Source organism: Miscanthus floridulus, chromosome 8 (assembly GCF_019320115.1).
Source record: "Miscanthus floridulus cultivar M001 chromosome 8, ASM1932011v1, whole genome shotgun sequence".
Lineage (NCBI taxonomy): Eukaryota > Viridiplantae > Streptophyta > Magnoliopsida > Poales > Poaceae > Miscanthus > Miscanthus floridulus.
Window position 1 is genome coordinate 156,442,656 of NC_089587.1, and position 25,711 is coordinate 156,468,366.

Here is a 25,711-nt window from a genome sequence, read left to right on the forward strand (position 1 = left end):
TAGCCCATACATTTATTCTAGCCTAGACAATTCAGCCCATACATTTTTTCGGCCACACAAAAAATTCAGCCCAAATAGTATGCAATATTTCAGCACATATAATTTGTAACAGCCTAGTGTTAAGCTTCACATTTGACATCTATATTTTATGAGCACAAGCATCATCCAAGCATACATGAACATGAGCATATGAAATTTCATCTCATTCTTATAAATTGTCACATGAAATGTTGATTTATGTGTTTATGCTTGCAATCATGTATGACCAATGTATGAGATGGTTGTGAGGCCATGAAAACACCTTAGACATAACTAGGATGGTAAATTGAATAATGTTTGTATTCATGACATAGACCAAATTTGCTTCTAAGTGTTGGTTTCATTTGAAATGCTATTTTCATGATACTAGTTTGACTAAAGTTGAACAGTAGCTTAGATTGTTTGTATGGTTGTGTGACCTAAATAAAAGTTGTAGTACTCGACTAGGGTAACAACTTTTATTGTTAGGTCAAGGTCTAATTCAGTGCATAGCATGTTCAAAAATAGCTCACAAATATCAACAAAATACTATTTTGGAACTTGCAAAATTTTCTCTGTCATGATGTTGTTTTTAGTTTCAATGTACCTCACTTTGGAGCAATGTAGTTTGTTAACCAATAGGAATTAGATGATGGTTCTTAAAGAAAAGTTGTAGATGGCATGTAGCTCTACAACTTTCATTAATGGAGTTTTTGTAATGGACGAACGGGTTAGGAGATACATGGGGTTGAAAACGCACTATCAGGCTTCGTTCGCGGCGTCTAAACCCACGTTCGCGCGCATGGCAATGGACGTCGTGTGGTGGCAACACACCAGCATTGGCTAGGGAGGTTAGGCCAGAGCGAGCACTTAAGCATCGCGCCCTACTTCTCCCTCCACTCACCCCCTCTCACCTTCTCCCTCTCGCTTTGCCTCTCTAAAGCATAGTGCTGAGCTCACCGCAGCACCGCCAGAGCTCCACCACAACCGCTCACCGCCGACGTAGCCTCACCTACCAATTTGTCTTGGCCACAACTGCTACATCATCACCTCCACCTCCTTGAGCCACCAGCACCAACTACCGACCCCAGATAGAGTGGCATTTCGCCTGACCACAGCCACCATCATCACCAAAGTGTCGTCGCGCTCGTGGCTCACCGTGGCCCGACCATTTCACCGCACCGCATGCCTTCATTTTCTTTGGTCTAGCACCGTGCTAGAGTCCAGATGCTTAGGTCGGGGCTAGGAATGATGCCACCTCTTGATAGCGCTGGAATGAGTCATCGCTCCACCCACGTCCGCCATGGCCATCGTGGCACTTAAGCTCGTCGTCGCCGAGCTGGTTCACTATCTCCCTCCTTTCTCTCATGCCTTAGGTCGATTAACCCTAGACATAGCTAGTGGCATGATGGAGACCCACCTTTCACCGCCATTTAGCAGGAACAGTGTGAGCACCACCATGCTCCATGCATCGCCGCACGGCCATGCACGTGGCCAAGCTCACCAATGCCACCTCGAGCCATCACCTGCACCGTGTAGCTTCGCTAGGTCATCAGGATGCAGTAGCTATCCTTGCCGAACTATGCCATAGGTGGAGATGGTTGGCGTACCATCATCGACCTCCACCGTCCGCCATGGACACCATCGAGCTTGCTCCAGCGAGCCACCAAGCCAACTAAGGCTACCAGTCGATGCACGTGGGTGAGATGAGTGCAGTGGTGAAGATGCTACCACCGGAGACCTTGCTGTCAGCGAGTTCTCATTGGTCAGCGCCATCCCCTATTTTGGTCTCGCTGACAAGTGGGTCCCCATTGACCGCGGGATCCGGCTATCAGTCCGTGTGGTGTTTGATTTTCTAATTTATTTCTCTAGTTTTGAATGCATGTTTCAAAAATTCATATCTCGAGCTAGGAGTGTCCAATTTTGGTGAACCAAATTTTGTTGGATTCCTCATGAAGTATAGTATTTGATAAAAATATGAGATGCACTGTTTATGTTATTTTTCTAGGCGAATAAAATGTAGCTAGATAAATGCTTTTTAAATGGTTTGTATCTTGTAAAATGCATAATTTGAGCTAGAAAGGTGATAAAATTATGATTCTAATTTTGTTAGTCTTGCGCTGACATGCTCTAGCGAGGAAAAATATTAAACCTATAGTAAGCATACTTTGAATATGGTCTTCATATTTAATCCTAATTAATTGCTAGTTCCTAGTGGAATTAATTAGGGTAAAAATACATAACATATGATAATGCAAATTCTTAAACAATATTCTTATGCTTGGAGGAATTTAAGAAAAATATTAAATCTATTGTTTGACACTTTTCACTATGCTAAACTATTTTTTTGCTAAAATAAGCCTATGTAACTTGTCATTTTTGTAGAGGTAGTTATACTTATCCAAATGACATGAAATTTTTACAATAGACTATTAAGGTCATTTGTAGGCAACGGTAACTTTCTTAGAATTTATTAATCACTAGAAATATTTATCTTTTAAATTATCTTATTATCTAAGGAAATTAATAAATGGATATAAATAAATTATTTATGTTTGACCATGATGTTTTCTATGGTTCTTGTGATGCATATGATATGTTGATGTTATTAGTAAGGCTAAAAAGTAAATTGTTATATGTAACTAGTTAATTATTGCTTTATAATTCAACTAGATGGTTTTATGTATAGTTTTGGTTGTGATGATAATTTCATGATGATAATGGTCTTTTCTATAAAACTTGTTAATAACAAAGTTGTAGATAATTTACTTATCTACCTTGTGTTAAATTTTTATAGTCATAGGACTTATGGTTTAAGAATTATGGCTATTAGAAGTCTGCTGTCAAAAATGCTTGCTCTTTGGATAGATCTGAAAGATTGAATTGTTTGACTTAGATAACTGCTGAATCACATTAAGTGTATTAAAATAAAGTTGTAGGAAATTTCATAAGGTTTCTAGAATGCCTACAACCATATTATTTTGATGTTTATAACTCCAGTTATGGTCAAAACACATGGTTGTTGTCTTGTAGTCCACAAAATGATTTACATAAGTGTTTGCTTAAGTACTAGAGAAGAGATATGCACCTACTAAGTAAAAGAAGATGTAACTTGTTATCATCCTAATACCATGCTGTTGAAAACACTTATGAGGATGCATTCATCACATCATATCATATTATACATGTCATCATATATGCATTCATGATATCTTATTTCATGCTCATGCATATAGGATCGTCCAAAGAGATAACTCTTTTGGAGTTCAATGAGGAAGAAGAGGAGGATTAGTAGGAGATGCCTTAGGCCATAGCTCCAAGAGAAGAGGAACAAACTCTCAAGGATCTCCCTGAGTGCCCAGATCACCGGCCAACCTCCTTCCTCAAAGGCAAGCTCCGAAGCATTCTAAGTTTCTCATATTTTACAAAATATTACTTGAGTCCTTTATGTTTGATGCATTAGGTTATAATTGTTGATTGGAAACATTAGATGTATAGAACTACCTTGTCTAGTTACATATACATTTAACCCTATGTAGGTCTAGGATCAAATATATGCTTAGACTGGTAGAAGTCGGGTGATTTCCTATCACCTACGAGATATAGGTGGATACCAAAGCACGGTTGGCTATATTTGCTATTATAGAAAAGAACCATGGGGTAATGTAAATAGAGGCTAAGCAGAGTCTATGTGTAGGTGGACTCATGTGATTCTGTCTATGTCGGTTAAGGACCGTATTGTTGTTGGCACTTCTGAAAAGATCGAACGCATGCCTCACTTAGCTTGCCGGATAACTCATTCCGACCATGAAGCAAAGTAGCTCAACTCAGGCTAGGCCCTGTTTTATTAGAGTGCGCACTTTGGATGGTAGTAAGGATGTGCGGGGAGCCAGATGTGAGCCCAAGGGCAGGGTAGGCCTACACATCTTGACAGCTGGTTGTCCCTGAGTGTGCGACGCTGGGTGAACCAATGAAATGTGGACCTAAGTTGTACCAAAGGTGACCTAAGGTGACCGTTGATCTGGTCTGCCTGGGTTTGTATTAGGAATAAATTCCCAGCTAGTTGAAATTAATTCGAATCACTGTCTCTCTCGGATAGTGAGAAACTTGGCTAGCTCCAACATCGTAGTAACTGTGTTATGGAATATGATGGTTCGGATGAACATGGAATTACTACACCGGCTATGGTTACTATTGTATGCTACTAAATGATATACCACATGTTTGGCATAGGTTAGTTACTAATCTATAGGTGAAAAGCTATAATTAACTTGATGACTGAATTATAATTGTACAACTAAATTAGTCGCTTTTTATGCAAAATGATGTCAAGCTACCTCCACTTATAAAGCCTTGCATAATCCTTGGAGTCACTTGATTTTTTGTTTATGATGGGTAAGTCTAGCTGAGTACCTTCTCGTACTCAGGGTTTTATTCTCATTGTTGCAGATGGTATAGTTTATCATGGCTATTGCAAGAACTACTTCTGTCCCACCGTGGATGAGGAGTGAGCCCTAGGCATGCATCCCTTATTAATCCTTCTTACATGCTTTTGTAGGAGTGTGATCATGAGTCGGCAATGTATTTGAACTATGATGGCAGATGTTAGCTTCAAACTTTAATTTGCTTCTGCTACTATTTACTAAACTTGGTTTGTAATAACCTTAATTCATACTCTGATGAATGAACTATATTTGTGAACCTTATGTAACACGTGACATGTATGTTGAATCATGTACGATCTTGGTTGTATGTTGATGGTTAATCAAGACCCATCATGGTACTCGATGGGCTACCGAGTTTATATGGTCTCAAGTATGATAGTGTGACCACTTGTAGGCTACCATTGTACTTGTGCTCTTATAAATTGGTCGGTTCTGCTACACAATTGCATCCATATAATTTTCAGTCCATACAAAAATCAGATTCAAATGAATCAACATCTTCACATATGATTGCAAATCACAAGCATTCCACAAGTCTTGAAATGCAATACATTACATCCATCCAACAATTCAACATACATCCAGAGTCTCAAAGTCTCAAATTTTAACTTGATGGGACAACAGCAGCATCAAATCATCAATAGTAGCACAACAATAGCAGCAAGACACCAGTAGCACAGCAGACACAAAGTTGTAAGTTCAGTAATCACCAAAATAGCTTCTTTAGCCTCGTAGACACATGTCACAAAAATATGAGCCTAATTGAGTTGGAGAGCTTACTACTGGGCATCATGTGATGCAAACTTGTTGCCAAACAAGGTACAAAGGAAACCTTAGATTTCAAGGCCTTGCTGCTTCAACTTCTTAGTTTCTTCTTCATTCTTCCTTGCTTTTTCTTCATTCTTCATTGCTGCCTCTTTCTGATCCTCTAATTGCTTCTGCACATTAGCCAGCTATGATCGCAGTCCTGCTGATCCCAACTTCTCAGCTTGCAATTCACTCTCAAGCTCATTTACACGATCATTCATTGTAGTAGCTTTGGCATTTCTCTTCATCGCTGCAGACTGCATGCCAACATTGCAAAGAAAGTTGTTTTTGGCAGAACATGAGCTACAACTTGAACTTCATTTGAGCAACATAGGCCTCCATTTGAGCCTAGCAACGATAACACCAAAAAAGTTAGATTTCATTGCTAGTTATGTACGTCTAGAACTGATGTCTATATGGAAAGCAACATAGTGGAAGAAATGGAATGATATCTATAGAATGGAACCTTCTGTGCTATTTATCTATGTCTAGAACATATATATGTAATGATGTCTATATGGAATAAAGATATGTGCAAACATTTTTCATTTGTATTGATCTATTGTGTTGTTCATCATAGTAAGAAATAGGGAAAGATACTCACAATGGCATCGTTCACTTGCTCATTAAAACCTGACTTGCTACTGTAGTGGGTGTCCTTGAAAATATCAATCGCAGTTGGTGGCGCATCCTTAAATTTGGTTTGCTTCTGAAATTACATACAAACATAAAAGTAAATAACTAAAAGCATGTGAAGAGTTATTTGTAGCAGCAGCACGGTAAATAACATAAAAGTAAATTACATACAACAGCAGCAGCACAGTAGTAGCAACACAAACATTTAATTATTTGTATCCTAAGGTAGCATGACAGCAACAGTAGCTTAACATTTATTTACTCACAAAGATTTCATTAAAATTGACATGCTATAAATCTAAAACTCTGTTTGATTTCCATCAATATGTTCTACAATCTTTTTTAACATTTTTCTAGGGCACGAACATGCACCCTTTCGGCTAGGGCATTGGGCCGAGTGCCAAGTGGCCCATCTCAAATAAAAATAAAACATGGCAAAGATAAATAATAGAAAAAAGAAAAAAAATCTAGCCACGTAGCAATAGGATGCCAACCTTTGTCATATGTTTATGACATTCAGAAATTACTCCTTATGACATAGAAATATTGTCACTCTATAGAATTGGACTATTAATATGACATTTGTTGTGACATACAACTTTTTATTGTCACTAAACCAAAAAGGCTAAAGCAAAATATCATAAACCGGATGATATAATGACATTATGACCTGTTGTCACACTAAATACGTCAAAAAACCACACATTTCTTGTAGTGCAAGACTATCTAGCCGATATTTTGCTTTCCAAGTAGCCGATACACCCTGTCATGTCATCATTCCCACTATTACACAAGCAAAAGAAAACAGAAAAAACAGATTTATATTACATAAAGGAATCCTATTTAATTTGCTTGCCCTCCTATCATGTTGTCATTCCCACTATTAACTTGTCCTGGCTTTTACTCTTTATTTAAAAAACAATAGTAAGGATACTGCACAGTTAACATCAAAATTTTCTACTACATATATAGTATTTTTTATGCACATAGCGGAATACAAAGAAGAGGAAATAACAGGTGCGCAAATGTATATGTAAGGGTCCTCCTAGAGGAGGGGCGTCAGCTATGGAGGTGGGGGTGGAGGCTTGGGTTGGTGGCGTGGGAGAGGGAGGAGGCGTAGGGAGAGAGAGGGCGGCGAGTAGAGGAGGAGAGAGAGGTAAAGGAAGGAGCAATTGCTCTTCTCTTGCTTATATTAGATCGATTACATCTCTCCTATATTTATAGTCCCTATAGGGCTTGTGTTCCAAGCAACTACGGGAGATATCCTTATAGATTAGATCCTCCTTTCCTAAACAAACCAAATTCCTATCTTAATCAATCTCCTAATGCCAGCAACGTTGATGGTCGTGATGGCCATGATGTCGAAGAGATGCCTACACTTGTGGCCACGGGTGAAGGGCTTGTCACAGTTGAAGCATTGGCCCACTTGGCGGTGTTTCGTCGTCTCCTCGATGGTGAGGGGTTTGAAGGGGCGTGGTGGTGCGCCTATAGATGCTGGTGTTAGTGGGGTTGAGGGTGGCGCCTTGAGAGGCAGCACCCGGTTGCATGGCTTTGATGCCGCTGGCTTGTTGGTGTCGACGATCTCTGCTGCTCGCCACTCATACGTCCAAGCAAGGGACATGGTCATCTCCAAGTTTGACTGCTGCTCCTCCAAGGCTCCGGCACGTGCCACGTGCACCAGGAAGCGCTCCTTGTAGTCGTCAATAGTGCCGGTCTTGCGCAGGGACGCGAGCTGGGCCAATTAGTTGTTGGAGGTATGAGGGATGAAATCGCTCGTTGATGTAGCGATCAGTCACCACGTTGCCCTGCTTGAGGTGCATGTACCACTACTGGGTGCCATTTGTCAGACAAGATGCATACCAAAGGTTGTTGATGTAGCCGAAGGTGACTGTAGCCACGATTGATGTTGGTGTTGTAGGCGACCTTGGTGTGAGCATTGCCGATGTAGATATGTGCGCTGCGGATATTCACCCGAAGGCAGTTTTGGATCTGCTATCGGTTGAGTAAGTTGTAAGGAGGGCGTTGTTGTTGGTGGTGGTGCTCCTCCTTCATGCGTGATCTTTGGAGTGGTGAGTTCCGGTTGAGGTGGGACTGCTATTAGAGGAGAATTTTCGCAACGATGAAGAAATCATCAAATTTCTTCATCCAATTATCGAGGACCTTGTGGATGTCGTTTTTGGCATCCACCTTGTGGCGTGCATGCTCATTGTTGTTTAGGTGGGCGTCGCTATCCACAAGCTTGGTGGCACGGCCGCTGCAGGGGTGGCTTGTGGCGGCGTGGCTGGATGCATGGCCGCTACGGGGTGCAGCGGGCAGCGAGGGCGCAGGGCAGCAGCCCGCTGCTGCTGCTGTTGGCGGTGGTCGAAGCCCCAAAGTTGGTGATCGGAGCATACCCATTGTTGAGGCGAGCGAAGAACTCATTGTCAAACATCTTCTTCCGTTGATGGGTCATGTTGCGGATGTTGGTGCTGAGGTTCTCCATGATCGTGGTTGGAGTGTTGCCCAAAGGATCGATCTGGTCTCCGGATACCAAGTGTAAGGGTCCTCCTGGGGGAGGGGGCATCGGTTATCGAGGTGGGGGTGGATGCTAGGGTTGGCGGCGTGGGAGAGGGAGGAGGCGCAGGGAGAGAGAGAGGGCGGTGGGCAGGGGAGAGACAGAGATAGGGGAAGGAGCAATTGCTCTTCTCTTGCTTAGATTAGATCGATTACATCTCTCATATATTTATAGTCCCTATAGAACTTGTGTTCCAAGCAACTACGGAAGATATCCTTATAGATAGGATTCTCCTTTTCTAAACAAACCAAACTCCTATCTTAATTAATCTCCTAATGGCAGCGGGGTACATTACCCGCGGTGCTATAGTACCATATGGGTACTGTTCACGTCGGGTCTGCTTTGGGCCCAACAGGGCACCTTGGCCGAGGCCTTGTTCCGATGCAGGGGCCCATACTTAGGCGTATGATGTCCATCGGACGTATGATAGTATATTATATTGGTGAACATGTGTACAAACTCAATCTCATTCCTTGGATCTAATAGACGTACCCCCTAGAGAGTTAGAGTTTTAGGGCAAAATGTTATGGATATCATGGAATAATTTAAAGAAAATATGATAATATAATATGCAAACTGGAGTGAAAAGACTTTCAAAATTTAGATGATGATGAAACTGGACGGGCCTCTTTTTTCAGAAATGAAAATGGAATAATCTCTCTTTGTTGGAATGGAACGAAATAGAGGGAAATTGCATTGAAGCAAGTTAAGAGATTGCACAAGCACCAGCAACACAGAATTACAAGCCGACTGACCTTATATATAACTAGTGAAAGGCACGCGCCATCACGCGCGGAAGGAGTAGGCAAATGGTGGGGTAAAAGATGCACGTTTAGTTTTGGTATGGTAACAGGATCAGGGAGAGGAAACAAACACGGTTATGTTGCATACAGTCATAGCGATTACACAAGCTTAGGGAAACTTTATACATTGCTTAGTCGCTGGCAAGATGGAGTAACGATGTGGCTGAAGCAGGACAGTCAGTAGTGTAGGTAGTCTGAGCGTAATTGTACAAATATTGTAGACTCTGATGTCTTTTCCATTGCATCTCGTATATTTTCTGCGGAGAGTCCATTTCTGCAGATTCGGGAAATGTTGCCACCACGGCGTTATCCAATAGGTTAGGTCCGATGAGGACTATGTCTGATTCGTCGACCATCGTGAGGTTTGGGTAACGGTAGCTCTTCATTTTGCTGAGTTTGTAGATTGCTGCCTCTGCAAAGAAGAGTAGCATAACAAAATTTTAGAGTGCAGTGACATATGGAAGCAATGGATCATAATAAGAATGTCAACAGCAGACAGGCTGTAATGGAGGGACTAAAATCAGATGGCATATGTCACTATAGGGCAATAAATAAAATCACTGGATTGCCATAGTTCTAAACAGGAAGTCTGGCAACTTAATTCTTGAGTGTAATGCAGGTGAAGGGACCACAACAGCCTGATCATATATTGGAGTAGGATTTAGCAGTTATGAAGGTACCTTAATTTGATCCACAGAACATATCAGTGTGTATTGGCACATATAAGTGTTTAGTGGCACAAACCTAGATAGAAGCTATGAAGAAAGGCAGAGGACAATAACTTACCAAATTGGAAGAATGGATCGTAATTAATTTGACAGTATTGTAGGTGCATTAAACACTTCACATGGTGGGTAACAGGCCTGGGCAAAAAGATCTAGGTTCAGCGGCATCATACAGGAGAATGAAGAATAAACTAATATGGAAGGTATTGTCTCAAAAGGACCACACGGCAAAATAAATTCAAGAACTATGGATAGCCTGTATACCTAAATAGGGCCTGATCAAGTAACCAAACACGTATTGATGCAACCATAATTCGTATTTTGACCAACGACATGAGTGCTGAACTGACACGGCAGGCAAAAAAAGAGGAATCCACCTATTTCAAGGCCCTGAGACTCCTGAATTAATACCCTATAATATAGAACAGTGTTGGCACTTCTTAACATCACTACTAAGTTTTCCCAGTAATGATGCCAGAAGTGTTTATTGGTATTTATTAACATGACACTTGTATCTTAGAAAAATATATAAATGAAGAAGTCTGTAAGCGCACAGATAATATATCATTGTAGCATTTCACTCGGGATTATTTCAGGTATCGTTATTTATATTTGTACCTCAGGGAAGGACAGGCAAAAGGGAATATATTGATAACTTATATGTATGATGGAGAGATAAACCATAACCAATCTTCTACTCACAATAGGGGTAAATCAAAAGATAAATCTAATATGAATGATAAATGATAACGAACACTCAGAGTACTCCTTTAGATGGCACTAGCATGGCTAAGTAGATACAGTAGAGAAATAATTCCTAAGACTTTCTAAATTACAAGTCAAGGTATTACTATGATTAGTGCAATTATACTTAATAATCATGGCTAAGATCAACTTCATATCTACACATAAGGAATGTTACTAAGGAAGATCAAGAACAGAGCCTGACTTCCCTTGCAACTAGATCCTACTTAACCTATATTCGGGGAGTGGATTACAAAGGACTCAATGAGAGTATCACACTCGCGATCTACCACATGGCCCAGAATATAGGGTTCATCCGCAGGTAAACAACGTATAAGCACCACGCTTACACAATGTCGACCACTCACCCCGTGTACTTTAGAGTGAGCGCTATACGAACTTATGCTTGAACATAAAGATAATTTAGTTATACTGAGCATATAATCAAAGTAAACGATGAACATAATAACTAGGAACATGAATAATATTGAGAACAATGTCATATCAATTGTAGCTAACATATAGAATATGAAAGATACAAGAGAGGATACAAGGGGCTATACCAAGCCACACTCTTGACAAGATCAGGAATCCAAGCGAAGCTTGCCTCCCTCTAGATCTCACTTAACTAGCTATGCCCTAAATATTGTGGAGCTCTGAGGTTCTTCTCTTCTGATTAGGGTTTGATCTCTTGAATGTATGAGGGATGATGACCTAGGGGTGGTAGGGGCTGCTATATATAGGGGGAACCATCAATCCTGAGCCCTCATATCAAACCGACTTAAAGCAATGGTGTTGATGTAATCCTTAAGGCGGTGGAGAACCGACGTCGCGAGGAGGGGCTGCCATGTGGGGCAAGTGGGCCGGCTAGCCCCACCTATCATTCTCTTGCAGTTTTTCATAGTGGGTTGTCTTCTGGTGTCTTCTAGAGTCTTTTAGAGTTGTTTTTGTCGTGGATAAGTGCGATTAATTCTGACATTTGGGTCCACCTTGATGGTTTTCTGGATAAACCCTGCTAAAAACACAGATTCACCAAAACTTGTGGAATTTATGAGTTTAAACCCCTAAACCTAAGTTGGTTGTCATTTTCATGCATTTAATCAAGTTATATTGACGGTTTACGATGGGAGTTAACTACCATCAACAAACTCTCCCAAGCTTAACCTGTGCTCGTCCCTAAGCAATGCTAAACCCAGCAATGGATCAGGAGTTGTTATGATGTTTTCACTCCTCAAAAGTACACATGCGTTCAGATAAGAATTCTCCTTCGGATTAGAGTACACTGATCTGACTTTTAAACTTACCCATGTTACCTTCAACCATGGGGATTTTCAGCATTCACTTGGGTCTTGAGCAATTGAAAGACAGAACGATCAAGCTAAGTACTATGTCTCAAGTTCTTTGCTCAACCATTATTCTAGAGTTTTTATGGATTTTCAAAATAAAACTCAGAGCTTACATTGTATGACACTCTCAAGTATTTATGGATTCTCACCAAGGCAAAAATAATGTTATGCCTTTCTCTTCCTACAACTAAGGCTTATGTAGAGCTCATAGGAGTGGAAATAGCATGAAAGAGCATACTTGTAATACATATATTGTAAAGTCAAACCTTGGATCCAAAGAGAGTTGAATCATACAATCAAATCAAGATGTGCATCTGTGTGGATATATATAGTGGCTAATCCTAATTCTACTATGCTCCTTGAAAACATATCTCTTTTAAAACTTGGAAATACTTTTGCAAGAAAATACGGGCTATCTCATTCATCTCTCTTCTTTTTTTAGGCGGGCATCTAAGTACCCATTGTTTTAAATATTTGGATACTTGTCCATTTTTTTCACAACTCTTTTTTTCTATTTTTATGAATAACTTTTGCATAGCCCCCATGTCTCTTTCTGCAATAAAACTTTTGAGAGATGGCAACAAAAACTTGGAGGATTTATTTGGTGAATGGTAAAACCTATCAAGCATGTTTTTTGTGTTTACTCACAATGTAGGAGTAAAATATTTTTGGGTGGATCTAAATGGAATGGCATGTTTTTGCGATTACCCCCAGTGTAGGAGTAGTGTATATGTGGGTGGTGTGTGCGTGATCTTGATTTTAAGAACATGACAAACCTCTCATAAGGGTCAACAAAGCTTGACTAAACTCAATATAAAACAAGCAGCATATAAGAGTGAAAGTTTTTCTAGTCTAACTATCATATATGACTCTAGTAGTAATTCAAGCTTTGTCATACAGAAGCTCATCATATAGTATTTTTATATTTTTTAAAAGATAAATGTCCAGAACTTTAGTATCACTTAGAACAAGATAAACAGCAGCTCGGACCTTGTCATATCAAATCTGTCAATTACCTAGACTTAGATCAAGCATATGCTACCCACGAGTTTCAAGTTCAAAGTAAATTCTTATATCAAAACAGTCTTATCTAAAACTTGGGAGAATTCAAGGCTGAAAACTAGTTACTTGAAAGGAATTACAACAGAGCAACTATTCATCATTTTGATTCAAGAGATTATCTTTAGAGTCTTTTTTATTTAGCTCTTAAAAATCAAACGTAAAGAAAGCTAGATACACACTCTTTATTTTGTTTTCATTTTTAAGATCACACCTTACTAATATATATATGGCTCTGGATCAGGTGGAAACCATGTTCCTGTGCAAACTTTGGAAACTATCGATCTAGACCACGGGCTACGCATCCGATGGCTAGAGATGGAGGTGGGGCTTTTTTGCACTTAAACGCCCGCCCCCAGCACTGCTAATCATGTTGTTTTGCAAATCACCCCTCCTTTAATCGCAGCGCACCCAGCAAACAGGTCCGTGTTATCGCCCGGCCCGTTCGTCTTTTCCATCGGATGCAAGCGAGATCCCGCCGCCGCGTGCCCGCGACTCACCGGAGGGCCGCCCTCCGCCTCGTCGCTCTCCGCCGCTGCCGTTCCCTGCGCGCCTGGCTACGACTCCCAGCACAGCCGGATGGACACCGTGCTGGTGCCCCGGGTCCTGCTCTCCGTCGCGCGCCCGAGGAGCACGGCCCTCGGCAAGGTGCCGGACTCCGCGGCGGCGTACCGGAGGATGGACCAGTATGCCACGGCGCGGGCCATGCCGGGGGTCTCCTCCGCCTACAGACTCACGTATGAGATGAGCATCAGACTCACGTATGACATGAACAAGCTAACGACTCCATGCCGGACTCACGTAAGAACAGGAGGATACTCACGTACAAACTGATTCAGATTAGTCTGGGCGTCGTCCTGATTCGTCTTCGCGTCGGCGTCTAGCGAATCAATGTCGGCGTCTAGTGAATCCGGGAGCCAGGAGGTGGTGGCGCGCCTACGATGCCGTCCTCGTCCTGCCCGCCTCGCCGAACAGCTCGTGGCCGCCGCCGGCGCCCAGGAAAAACGAAACGACAAGAAACGAAACGACGCCAAACTATCGACACAGACCTATTTGCTGGGGGGTGATTTGCAAAACAACATGATTAGCAGTGTTGGGGGCGGGTGTTTAAGTGCAAAAAAGCCCCACCTCCATCTCTAGCCATTGGATGCGCAGCCCGTGGTCTAGATCGATAGTTTCCAAAGTTTGCACAGGAACATGGTTTCCACCTGATCCAGAGCCTATATATATATATATAACCAGCTAAGATAAATTTTTATTTTGTTTTTAGTTATGCATCTTTTATAAAGCAAACTTAGAAATAGTAAAATAAAAGGAAAAGAAATACTTATCTAGATACATGGGGATGCCCTTTCCCTAAGCTGATTGTTGTCATGGTTGAATGTTGAAGTTGTCTTTCTTAGAGTGGTTTCACCATCAGATGTCCTTCTGTCCATCAGGAAGTTGAACTTCTCTTGTGCATCGGGTCCAATGGTTGGTTCATGTTGGAGCCAAGTCGGAAGGATGTACTCCTAGTGGAATGAGATAAAGTCGACTGGGTGAACTTGCTTATGATCTTGTGCATCATCTTGCAAAATGTCAATAAGAACAACAAAACTCATGGAACGGATTAGAATAAAAAAGGTTAGCGGTTAGCCATCCAGGGGTTAGTCGTTCTTGAGGTTTAGAAAGATTTTTGATTTGACAAATCTTTAGCAGGATGTCGATCTAATATTTTTGGATTTTTTTCTTTTTTTTTTGCTATGCAGAATTAAATGTATGCATGGTATTTTTTATTTTTTTATGCCACCACGATGAATATTATTACGGGTTTTTACACTCCATAAAAGCTATTCACATGGGGCTTCAGATTTAATATGCAATGATGAAACTTTTTATTTTATTTTCTAAATGTAATGTGAATGCAGAAAAGTAGATATGCTAAAGTAAAAATAATTCATGCTATGCGAAAAAGTAAATATGGATAACTACCGATTTTACCTCCCGACGAGGATTCGGAGTTTTGAGTCCTCCAAACAAGACTTGACTGGTGAAGTCCTTTATTTTTAGTTGCATCAATCAGTCCTAGAGATGAAGATCTTGATGGTTGCACCTCTTGTGATGGTGATTCTGATGATGATGTCACCTTTTCTCTTCAAACTTGCTTGGTCTGTGGACTTGATTTAGACACGGTAGGTTCATCCTTCGCAACTTTTTCTTCTTCATTCTTTGGGAGTTGATTCCTCCGATGTTGGGATGATCGACATCTCCTCTTGGAGCGGATCTTCTTTGGCTGTTCATAAGTGGTATAACTATTGAAATAACAACGTACCTTTTATCCAGGAAATTAGAAGTGAATTTGTCCTAATCTAATGTACATGATCGCATTGGTAGTGTTGAGGAATGGTCTTCCAAGGATGATGGGTGTATCTTCTACTTCTCCCATGTCAAGAATCATGAAGTCGGCAAGGACATAGTAATCTTGTATCTTGACCATGATATCTTTTGCTATTTCCTCCGAAAATTAGATTGTTTGGTCCGCCATGTGTAATTGCAAATATGTAGGGAACAAAGGTTCACTAAACAAATAATCACACGTTACCTTGATATTATGTTGACACCTGATCCAATATCGCAGAAGATGTTGTGGAATATTCTTTGTCCGATTGTACACTCGATCGTTGGTACGCCTGGGTCTTCCTTCTTGGTAAGGAATGGTGAAGCAAGAAGGTGGTCATACTCTGATCAAAGTGTGTTGATCAACTTAACTGATTCTTCTTGTGGCTGCCTAGCCCTATTCTTCCTCCTTCGGTTATTTCTCTTCTTGCTTACTGTTGTTTCTTCGGGAAGATATGCCATCTGTGGATGACTAGGAGAGTGGTGTATACGATTCTTGAAAGTAAATTTCTCCTTCCTATCCTTTATTGTGAAGCAGATCTTAGCACTATTTACGTAGATGATGGCTATTGCAGTGCTCAGGAAAGGTTGGCCTAAAATAATGGGTGTCCTTACATCTCCACCTGTTTCGAAAGCCATAAAGTCTACGAGTACATACGACTATCCAACTCGTACACAGACATCTTCAAGAATTCTCTTGGGGTAGCAGAGTGACTGATCTGCAAGCTGCAAATGCATGTTTGTGTATAACAAAGTATCTCCATTGATTTTATCATAGATTATCGTTGGCATGATGTTAACACTTGCTCTGAATTCACAAACAGCTTTTTCAAATATGTGAGGTCCAATGGCTATGGGGATGACAGGTCTTCCTGGATCACCTTTCTTGATGGGGAGAGACTCATCTTTCCAAGCTCCTATTGATGGTTCCATGTAGAATCCTGCATTGTGAATATCGACAAGATTTGTAATTTCGGGTTCTTCTGGTTGCCCTAGAATCTTACCTTTGTCGGTCGAAGGAACAACAACTGTCAACTGAGCTATTTGTGATTTTATCATTTTATTAAGCTATGTTGGTTTGTAATGGCTGAGAAGAAGCTATCCATTCTATTGTCTATATTTTCTAAGATTTTATCATTGGAAGCTAGTTTTCTAGATAAGCCCTCCATAATTTTAGCTTGCCTAGAAACTAAATCTCTCAAAGATGACTGATTATTGAAATTATTACCTTGATAGTTACCTTGGTAATTTGGCCACTATTGCTGATTCCATCCTTGATTCTGTTGAGGATGATAGTTGTAGTTGTTGGCGAAGTTCACATCCTCTTGGGTTTTAGGACAGTTATTCCCTGAATGTCCGATGTTTCCACACTCTTCACACGCCATGCGGGAATCATGATTGTGCATGACTTCTTTCTTTTCATGGGCTCGATCTTCAAGCCTCTTCATCAGCAGATCCATCTTGGTAGACATCATGTCTACCTCTTTGAGTTGATGCATACATCCACCTCTTTTGCGAGTTTGAAGACGTTCTCATTCCAACCTTGGTTCGAGGCCATCTTCTCCATGAGAGTTGTTGCTTGTGGGATTGTGAGTTTAAAAAAACAGTACTCCTTTAGATGACACTAGCATGGCTAAGTAGATATAATAGAAAAATAATTCCTAACTCATTCTTAATTACAAGTCAAGGTATACTATGATTAGTCCAATTATACTTAATAATCATGGATAAAATCAACTTCATATCTACACATAAAGGATGCTATTAAGGAAGATCAAGAACAGAGCCTGACTTTCCTTGCAACTAGATCCTACTTGACCTATATTCGGGGAGTGGACTACAAAGGACTCAACGAGAGTGTCACACTCATGATCTACCTCATGGCCTGAAATATATGGTGCATTCACAGGTAAACAACGTATAAGCACCACGCTTACACAATGTCGACCACTCACCTCATGTACTTTAGAGCGAGCACTATACTAACTTATGCTTAACATAAAGATAATTTAGCTATACTAAGCATATAATCAAAGTAAACGATAAACATAATAACTAGGAACATGAATAATATTGAGAACAATGTCATGAATATGAAAGATACAAGAGAGGATACAAGGAGCTATACCAAACCATGCTCTTGGCAAGATCAGGAATCCAAGGAGCTATACCAAACCATGCTCTTGGCAAGATCAGGAATCCAAGCAAAGCTTGCCTCCCTCTAAATCTAACTTAACTAGCTATGCCCTAAATATTGTGGAGCTCTGAGGTTCTTCTCTTCTGATTAGGGTTTGATCTCTTGAATGTATGAGGGACAATGCCCTAGGGGATGGTAGGGACTGGTATATATAGGGGGAACCATCAAATCTGAGCCCTCGGATCAAACCGACTTAAAGCCATGGCGTAGATGCAATCCTTAAGGCGATGGAGAACTGACGTCGCGAGGAGAGGCTGCCATGAGGGGCCAGTGGGCCGGCCGGCCCCACCTATCATTCTCTTGCAGTCTTTCACAGTGGGTTGCCTTTTGGTGTCTTTTAGAGTCTTCTGGACTTGTTTTCATCGTGGATAAGCGCGATTAATTCTGACGTTTGGGTCCACTTTGACGGTTTTCTGAATAAACCCTCCTGAAAACACAGATTCACCAAAACTTGTGAAATTTGTTAGTTTAAACCCCTGAACCTAAGTTGATGATCATTTTCATGCATTTAATCGTTATATTTACGGTTTACGATGGGTGTTAACTACCGTCAACAAATAGCGTCATTAATGTCTTACCTTTCAATATCGTGAACTTTTGAGAGATGAGCCACGCACCCTGAAGACCGGGCAACTAATCAAACCATGCATTGTCTGAAATTTAATTTAGAACAGCGACATTAATGTCTTATCTTTCAATATCTTGAAGCTTTGATAGATCAGGTTTTGCATGCACGGGAGACTGGACAGGAAATCAAACCGTGCATTGTCTGAAATTAGCAATCCATAGGGTTTACTGTATACTTGCATCAGTTGCATGCCATTATCTAAATCTAATTTATACCTAAAGTGATATCATCTCTTCATAGAATCTAGGGGCAACCAAGTTTCGGAAAAACATGGAACTCACAGGATGGTTTCACCTTTCCGGATAGGATATCTGACACTACCAGAATGTGGTAATATTCTTTATTAGGGACTGCTGAAGTAACCAGTATGCTCAAAGGAAAATTTGAAATTGGAGAATCAAACAACAAGTTATGGGCATTAAGGAAAATACCCGTGAGGTTGAATATCTGTTTGAACACTACATCCTTTCCAAGTTCCATATGCTTCTTTTGAGTTTCTGTACAAAATGTAAAGAATCGTGTTTTTACTAACATTGGAATCAGTTTAATATACCTGGATACTTTAAGTAAGCCAAAAGTCAAAGGATGGAGAAGTTGGTGTTAGATAGTGGGGAGCACTATGTTAGATCATAACATTGACACCCAAAAGCAACAAAGTGCGAAGATCTGAATATTGAATCCCTGAGCACAGACCTCACTACATATCACCTAAAATTTCTAAATGGGCTATGTACATAAGTTTGGAACCATTGAAAAGAAATTGCAGTCTCTAGATCATAAAAGTTGAATTTACATTCGACAAAAAACATGCAAATCAAGAATTTCTAAGCATGAGGTTTGACCCTTCAAAATGCCAACATTTATGAAAGCCGAGATGACAGACGCTGCAAGTTGTAAAATGAGATGGCGTGTTGTGTCGATGTGAACTCATCTATACAAATGAGAGCACTGAAAGAAACCTTTGAAAACATAGTAGCAACCATGTATAGGTATCAAATTAGCAAGTTCCATTCATCATTAACATATGTTTAGACACGTAGGATGGATCAAAGAGAAGAGGCAACAATGAATGTCTCAAAAAGCTAAACAGGTTCAAATCAATAACTAAGTTCTATAGCTGACATTATTGCATTAAGATCTGAATTGCCGAAATCAGAAATATGTTATTTGTCATAACATAGGTGCTCTACAATTTGGGAGAGGGGCTGTAGGAGGTGATGTGCCTCCATTGTAAGTGTTTGATGGGCATACTGTGTATGCACGAATTTAGGCATAGATATATAGAAGGAGTTGCTTAGAACTATGGACCATGGACAAGCTGAGTAATTTATCCTAGGCTAATTAATCTGTAACACTTACAATGCCATGTTAACTCAATAAGACAAAGGTAATTACTCCCGTGCAAAGGGATTGAACTGCTATAGCAAAAACTGAGAACAAACGGAAAAGATTAAAGATAACTCAAATGTATAAAATTCCTATGAATTAGACAGAAAAGTGTTTCAGCTGCTACTGAAACCAACAGCATGTTCATTTTCTTTCCAGCTGCTAGGTGAACTGATCAAGTGACAAATGTGTTTGGGTATTGCAAATGCGATCATCGTTTGCCCCTAGATGCAATGGGGAAAACAAGCAAAACACTTTATTTTCTTTGCTTCTAACACTGTGCACTAAGAGACACATTAAAAAGGCAAAGACTCAGGCTAACAAGGAATAAGAACATCCTAGTTGTAAAGCTTGATCACCTTGGTGGGTATTTCACTTTGCATCCAACAAACTGAAACCATACACGAAAAGCACTGTACATATATCCAAGGGACAAATAGGCGCCCCAGGCACAGTGAAATTGTGGCCATTCATGGAGAAGCTCATAAACGGAGCAAGTCAATAAAGTAATATGGGACTTACCATTCAGGTGGAATTTTATAAATATTCATACAAGCTGCTGTAGTCCAATAGCAAATATATTAACAGGGGAAAGGAACTTTAGATGTTTCTGTAAATCATGGAAGGAGCAAGCAAGAAACCTGATACATGAAGCACCATGTAAAAGCTAAAATATGCACTCCAAAATTATGGTAGTAAATTAAATCATTGTAGATTGGGCCTCTCAGGAATGTATCCTTAACACAAAGAAATAACGAACCCAATAGCAGGATGCACAGTTGCTTTTTTTTTTACAAAGCATTCATGTAACAGCATCACACAATGTATAGGTGTATCACTGATGACTGTTGGTAGAAAAAGAAAACTAAAGTTTAAATCAGATTACTCTTCAGAAGAATCCAAGCATGCATAAATTTCTTATAGCCTATGGTAGAATATAAAACTATAAAAATAGGACCATTGAAGGCCTCTTGAGCAGCAATTAGGTATAAACATAGGGTGGACGCGTAATATGCAGAAAAGAAATTTTAGTCATCTCTTGGATGAAGATACAAACTGAAGATTGTATCTGGTACTGAAATTATCAGCATACCCGTTTTTTAGTGATCGCTGCGCGAATGAATGTACCAAAGATCAGTGATTTTCAGCTGTCCCCATAGCACCAAAAACTAATCTCATGCATACTGAAGGAAGATATGCCAATAGGCTGCTCCAAATTACATACCAAATAAATATACAGCCTACTGGTCTGAAGAAAACATTGCAATTATTAGTGCAACCGCAAGATTGGATGGAAAAAGATGAACGATCTTTCTTCTTACGAAGCAGCACGCAAGCACCGCCGGTGGTGCCCAAAATGTCAACAGAAACATTAATAGGGCCAAAATAAAAGCAAGTAGAGCACAAGGAAGCACAAAATTCATACCCAAGAACTCAAAGGAACAGTAAAACCAAAAGTGACTACACACAACCAAAGTGTATGGCAATATAATCCTTGGGAATAGGGCATGTGCTCAGAAGCGACCATAGTTAATTAGCCGTCACAGGCAATGATTACCGATAATGAAGAGGCGGCAAAGGAAGAAATCATCACAGGCAATGGCATTACAACCTCAGAGCTCATAATTAAGAGTGAATTCCAGCCACATAGTATGTGACTAATTAGGCAATCAGCAGTAGCTGTGATTAGTGCGTCCAAACTACACAAAACAGAACAGGCATGAAAGGATTGAAGAAAACAGAAGCAACCAATTGATGACGATTGGTTCAGCTATCATGGAACAGGCGCAGGTGATTGCTTCAGGGACAACACATGGTCCACCCAATCGCTGAAAATCCGACGGCCATGAGAATTTGGAGCGACATGGACGCTGCTCCTGATGGTGGAATCTGGCGGATTTTGTAGGGGAGAACACGCAGTCCACCCAATCGGGCGACAACACGCGGTCCACTACAGCAAAACGATGGTGGGTTAAAGTTGGACCACAGATCGGGAAAATGAACAGTGGAAATTAATTTTGCTACCGTGGATACACCCAACATCGGCTAAACTCAAACGCTTTGCCTAAGCTGTCAACATAGTAAAAAAGATGTAAGAGGAAGGATGATCATAGTTCATGAGCATTGCCTCAGGCATCTAAAAAAGAAAGAGATGTAATATGTGGAAAGGCATACCATGATCATTACATGGAACACAAAACCTAATTTATGGTGCAATCATCAAAGCAGTAACTCATTCCATCAATTTTAAATGTAACAACAATAGTAAATCGTACTCATCACTGCACACTGAAATGGAAACAATGAACCCAATAACATCAGCACTGCAGTGCAAATGGTGTGAAACAAATATCACTGACATACTCATGTGCTCAGATCTGCGTCATAATAGCTGCCTGCTCTCAAATCCAGCGGAATCGAGCAGATGAGAACTTATAGAACAACAAAAATTCATAGGTTGGTAGGAGAAAAGGAAGAGAACACCAGATGTACCACGAGCCTGCGTCCATGCACAGGCCACACCAGGAGAGAGGGAGGGGGAGTAAACCAGCAGGCATGGATAGAGGGAAATCGAGCCTGCATCCATGCACATGCCACATCAGGAGAGAGGGAGGGAGAGAGAGAGGGGGGAGTAAGAGCATCTACAAGAGTTCCCTAAACATCCTCCTAATCTTTGTTTTTTAGAAAGATGGGGAAAAACCCATCTCCAACGACTCCTAATATTTATTCCTAATCTTTTAGGACTTGGGAAATTCCTCCCTTTCCGCGTAACTTTACGTGGACGAAGCCGCGCATGGAGACGCCGTTCCCGCGGAGTCCTTCCCGCGCCTTTCCCACCTTCTGGCCCTGGAACTCGTAGTGGTGCGACGCCAGTGTCTCGGCCGCTTGCCGACGAGGAGGACGGCGACGAGCTGCAGCCCCTCCGTGAGTTCCCCGCCATGTCGCACGAATTCGACAAACCGGTCCACGAGCGACGGGCCGATGTACATGACCGAGAGGTGCGCGACGCCGAGCACGGCGGTGAGAAGGAACTGCGGCCAGAAGGAGCGCAGCAACGCGGTGAGCACCGGGCGCTGGAGCTTGGATGAACCCGACGCCAGCGCGGGCCAGTTGGAGGTGAACAGCGAGTACACCACCTCGGCGGTGTCGGGCGGCGCCATGGGAGGAACTTGGTCGGCCGCGAGCGTCACCCTGGAGCCCTTGGCGATGAGCGGGTTGATCCTTCTCGGTCTTGTTTCCCGGCGTGGAGTTGATGACGATGGAGCCATCGCAGCCCCCGGACGAAGCAAAAGTGCCATCGAGGCGACGACGAGCGCCTGCTTGCTTGCGTGCAGGCTGTTGGTTGCCTGCTTGCCTAGTTGCTACCCGCCTGCTTGCTTGCATGGTACTGTATGCATGCTCTGTTTGCTTGCCTGGTGGCCGGCCGCTGTTGCCTGCTTGCCTGGTTGTCGACTGCTGGGCTAGGGCAACATGAAGAAAAGGCGGCGGCAGCGGCGGCATTACCTATGTGCGAGCACGAAGAATTCGCGCGAAAAAGGACTGAAAAAAACTCAAATGGGACCAAAATTTGATTTTTTTTTAAGTGAAATATTAGGAACTATTCCTCTTTTTTTCTTCCAATGCTTTTTAGGAGTCGAAAAACATGGAGATTTTAGGAGGAATATTTAGGGAACTCTTGGAGATGCTCTAAACCAGGAAGCAGGGTTCGAGAGCAGGGCCACACTGACTACCTGCAGGAGCTCGCGCGGAGGGGGAGGAGCAGCCGCGGCCGCCGGCGGTGGCCGCCCACGCCGCGCCGCTGCGCGTAGCCGACGCCACCAGCGCCGCGGGGTCCGCCCGTGCAGGGGAGGGGGGCAGTCGTCGCCTCGCGCACATCGCCTCTTGGGGAGAGAATGAGAGAAAGATAACGCAGAAGGGCTGTTTTTTTGGTATGGAAGGTTTTTTTTGTATGGAATGCTCCGGAAGAAGAATCAGAAGCCTAGTATATATTCGGTGGGCTGGCTCCTAAGCAGAAGTCGTGCAACACTGACAGAACCAGAGGGAAAAGCCGATGCAAGACAAGGAGGAGCGGCAGAAGCTGCTTCCGGTGAAATCCGCTTCGACCAATCCGAACCGTTCACTGGAAGATCCGACGGCCATGAGAATTTGAAGCGACGTGGACCCTACTTCTCCTCCTGAAAGCGGGCGGGTTCTATAGGGGAGAATTATTACATATATATACCAAATAAACAAGCACGTACAAACTGCTTATATCACCAAAACATGAGAAGGCTCAGGCCTCGTTTGGTTTGTTTGGGGTGTTAAATTGGACGTTATATGGAAATATTGCATGGGGTGTTCGGATACTAATAAAAAAATAAATTACAGAATTCATCAGTAAACCGCGAGACGAATTTATCAAGCCTAATTAATCCGTCTTTAGCATATGTCTACTGTAGCACTTTATTATCAAATCATGGACTAATTAGACTTAAAAGATTCGTCTCGTAAAATAGTCGCAATATGTACAATTAGTTATTTTTTTAGTATATTTAATACTCTATGTATGTGTCTAAACATTCAATGGGATAGACCGTAAACTTTCGTGGATGCACTAAACAAGGCTCACTGCCAATACACGTGATTACTGTATACAGCAAGTCAAACAGCAGGTAGCAAATTTAATAAGCACACCCCAAACACAACTCACCACGCCGGAGGCAATGTAGCCCCTCCGGCGGGCGCCGAGAACGAAAGCAGCAGAGAAACCAAACAATAACACACTGCACTATAGGGAAGCATCAATCTCTTCCGATGGCGCGTCTGCGTCGTCATCAGTAGTAATAGGATGACGACGACGACCCCCCGAGCTGGAACCCATCGACGACCTCGTCGGCGGCCGGCATCGGTGAAAACATTGGGCTGTGCACGTACCCTTCCTCGAAGTACATCCCGTGCGACGCGTTGGCCACCGCCGCCGTGTCGTCATTGTAACCACCGAACTCCAGCTCCGTCGCGTCGCACCAGGCCCTGTCGTCACCACCGGCGCCGGTGCCGCCTTCGAAGTACATGCCCATATCAGCGTTCCCGCCGTAGGCCATTAACGATGCGTCAGCAGCGCCGTAGGATGACGGCATCTCCACCGGCACGTGGTGGTACTGAGGATAGCAGGCTTCGTTGCCGGCGGCGCCGCCATGTGCGTACTGATCGCAGACCGGTGTCGGCTGAGCGGCGGGTGGTACGGGGTCGGCGTAATAGGAGTGCTGGAGCTGGTCGGCGGAGAGGTCGGGGGAGAGGTATGGGGTGACGGAGGAGCCCGGCGGCAGGTCGGGGTAGGCGAAGTTGGTGCGGGCGTTTGCGCCACGGATGTTGCGGGCGGCGCGGTCGTAGGCGATGGCGGCCTCCTCCGCGGTGTCGAACGTGCCGAGCCAGTGCCGCTCCTTGGTGGCCGGGTCCCGGATCTCTGCTGCGTAGCGGCCCCATGGCCGCCGCCTCACCCCGAGGTACCTTGTGTCGTTGCCATTGTTGTCCTGTTGATGTTGCTGCTGCTGCTGCCGGCGCTTCGACGACTTCTTCTCCGAGGACGACGACGAGAAGAGGTAGGAGAAGTCCATGCTCGCTCACAGTCACACAGAACACAGAAATACACAGAGAGTTAGTTGTGGTCGTTGTTGATGTGAGAGCTGAGACGGAGAGGAAGGTGGTTGCTGCTGGTGCATGGACCGGTTGCATGGAGGAGTATATATAGGGGCGGGAAAGCAAAACTATATTATGATGAAGTAAACAATTGAATGGTGTGGTACTGATACTAATGGCCAATCTTAAGAATGATTAGCAGGAGTGAGGTAGGCATGGATGCGCGGGCCCCACATAAATTTGAGTCGTTGGTGTGGTGTGGGGGCGGCAAAAGTGGTCAACCAATGATTTGGACCGGTGGTGGCATGGGCAGGGTGACCCGTGACTGCACGATGCATGATGGCATCAACGTCACCGATCTCAAGTTGCAT

At 42.5% G+C, this 25,711-nt stretch overlaps 1 protein-coding gene across 1 annotated transcript; it reads right to left on the minus strand.

The window, feature by feature from the left end:
- Positions 1-24,538: 24,538 nt before the first annotated feature.
- Positions 24,539-25,318, minus strand: LOC136473810 (ethylene-responsive transcription factor LEP-like). The gene is made up of 2 exons (XM_066471448.1): positions 24,894-25,318; positions 24,539-24,818 (listed from the first exon to the last, which is right to left on the minus strand). Exons 1-2 carry the CDS (start codon positions 25,316-25,318, stop codon positions 24,539-24,541), a joined length of 705 nt encoding a protein of 234 aa, XP_066327545.1.
- Between the last annotated feature and the right edge of the window lie 393 nt (positions 25,319-25,711).

Coding starts and splice junctions, on each gene's coding strand:
- LOC136473810 (XM_066471448.1), bottom strand. CDS start 25,318: ATGGACTTCTCCTACCTCTTCTCGTCGTCGTCCTCGGAGAAGAAGTCG. Junction 24,819..24,893: donor GATCAGTACGCACATGGCGG/CGCCGCCGGCAA, acceptor CTACGGCGCTGC/TGACGCATCGTTAATGGCCT.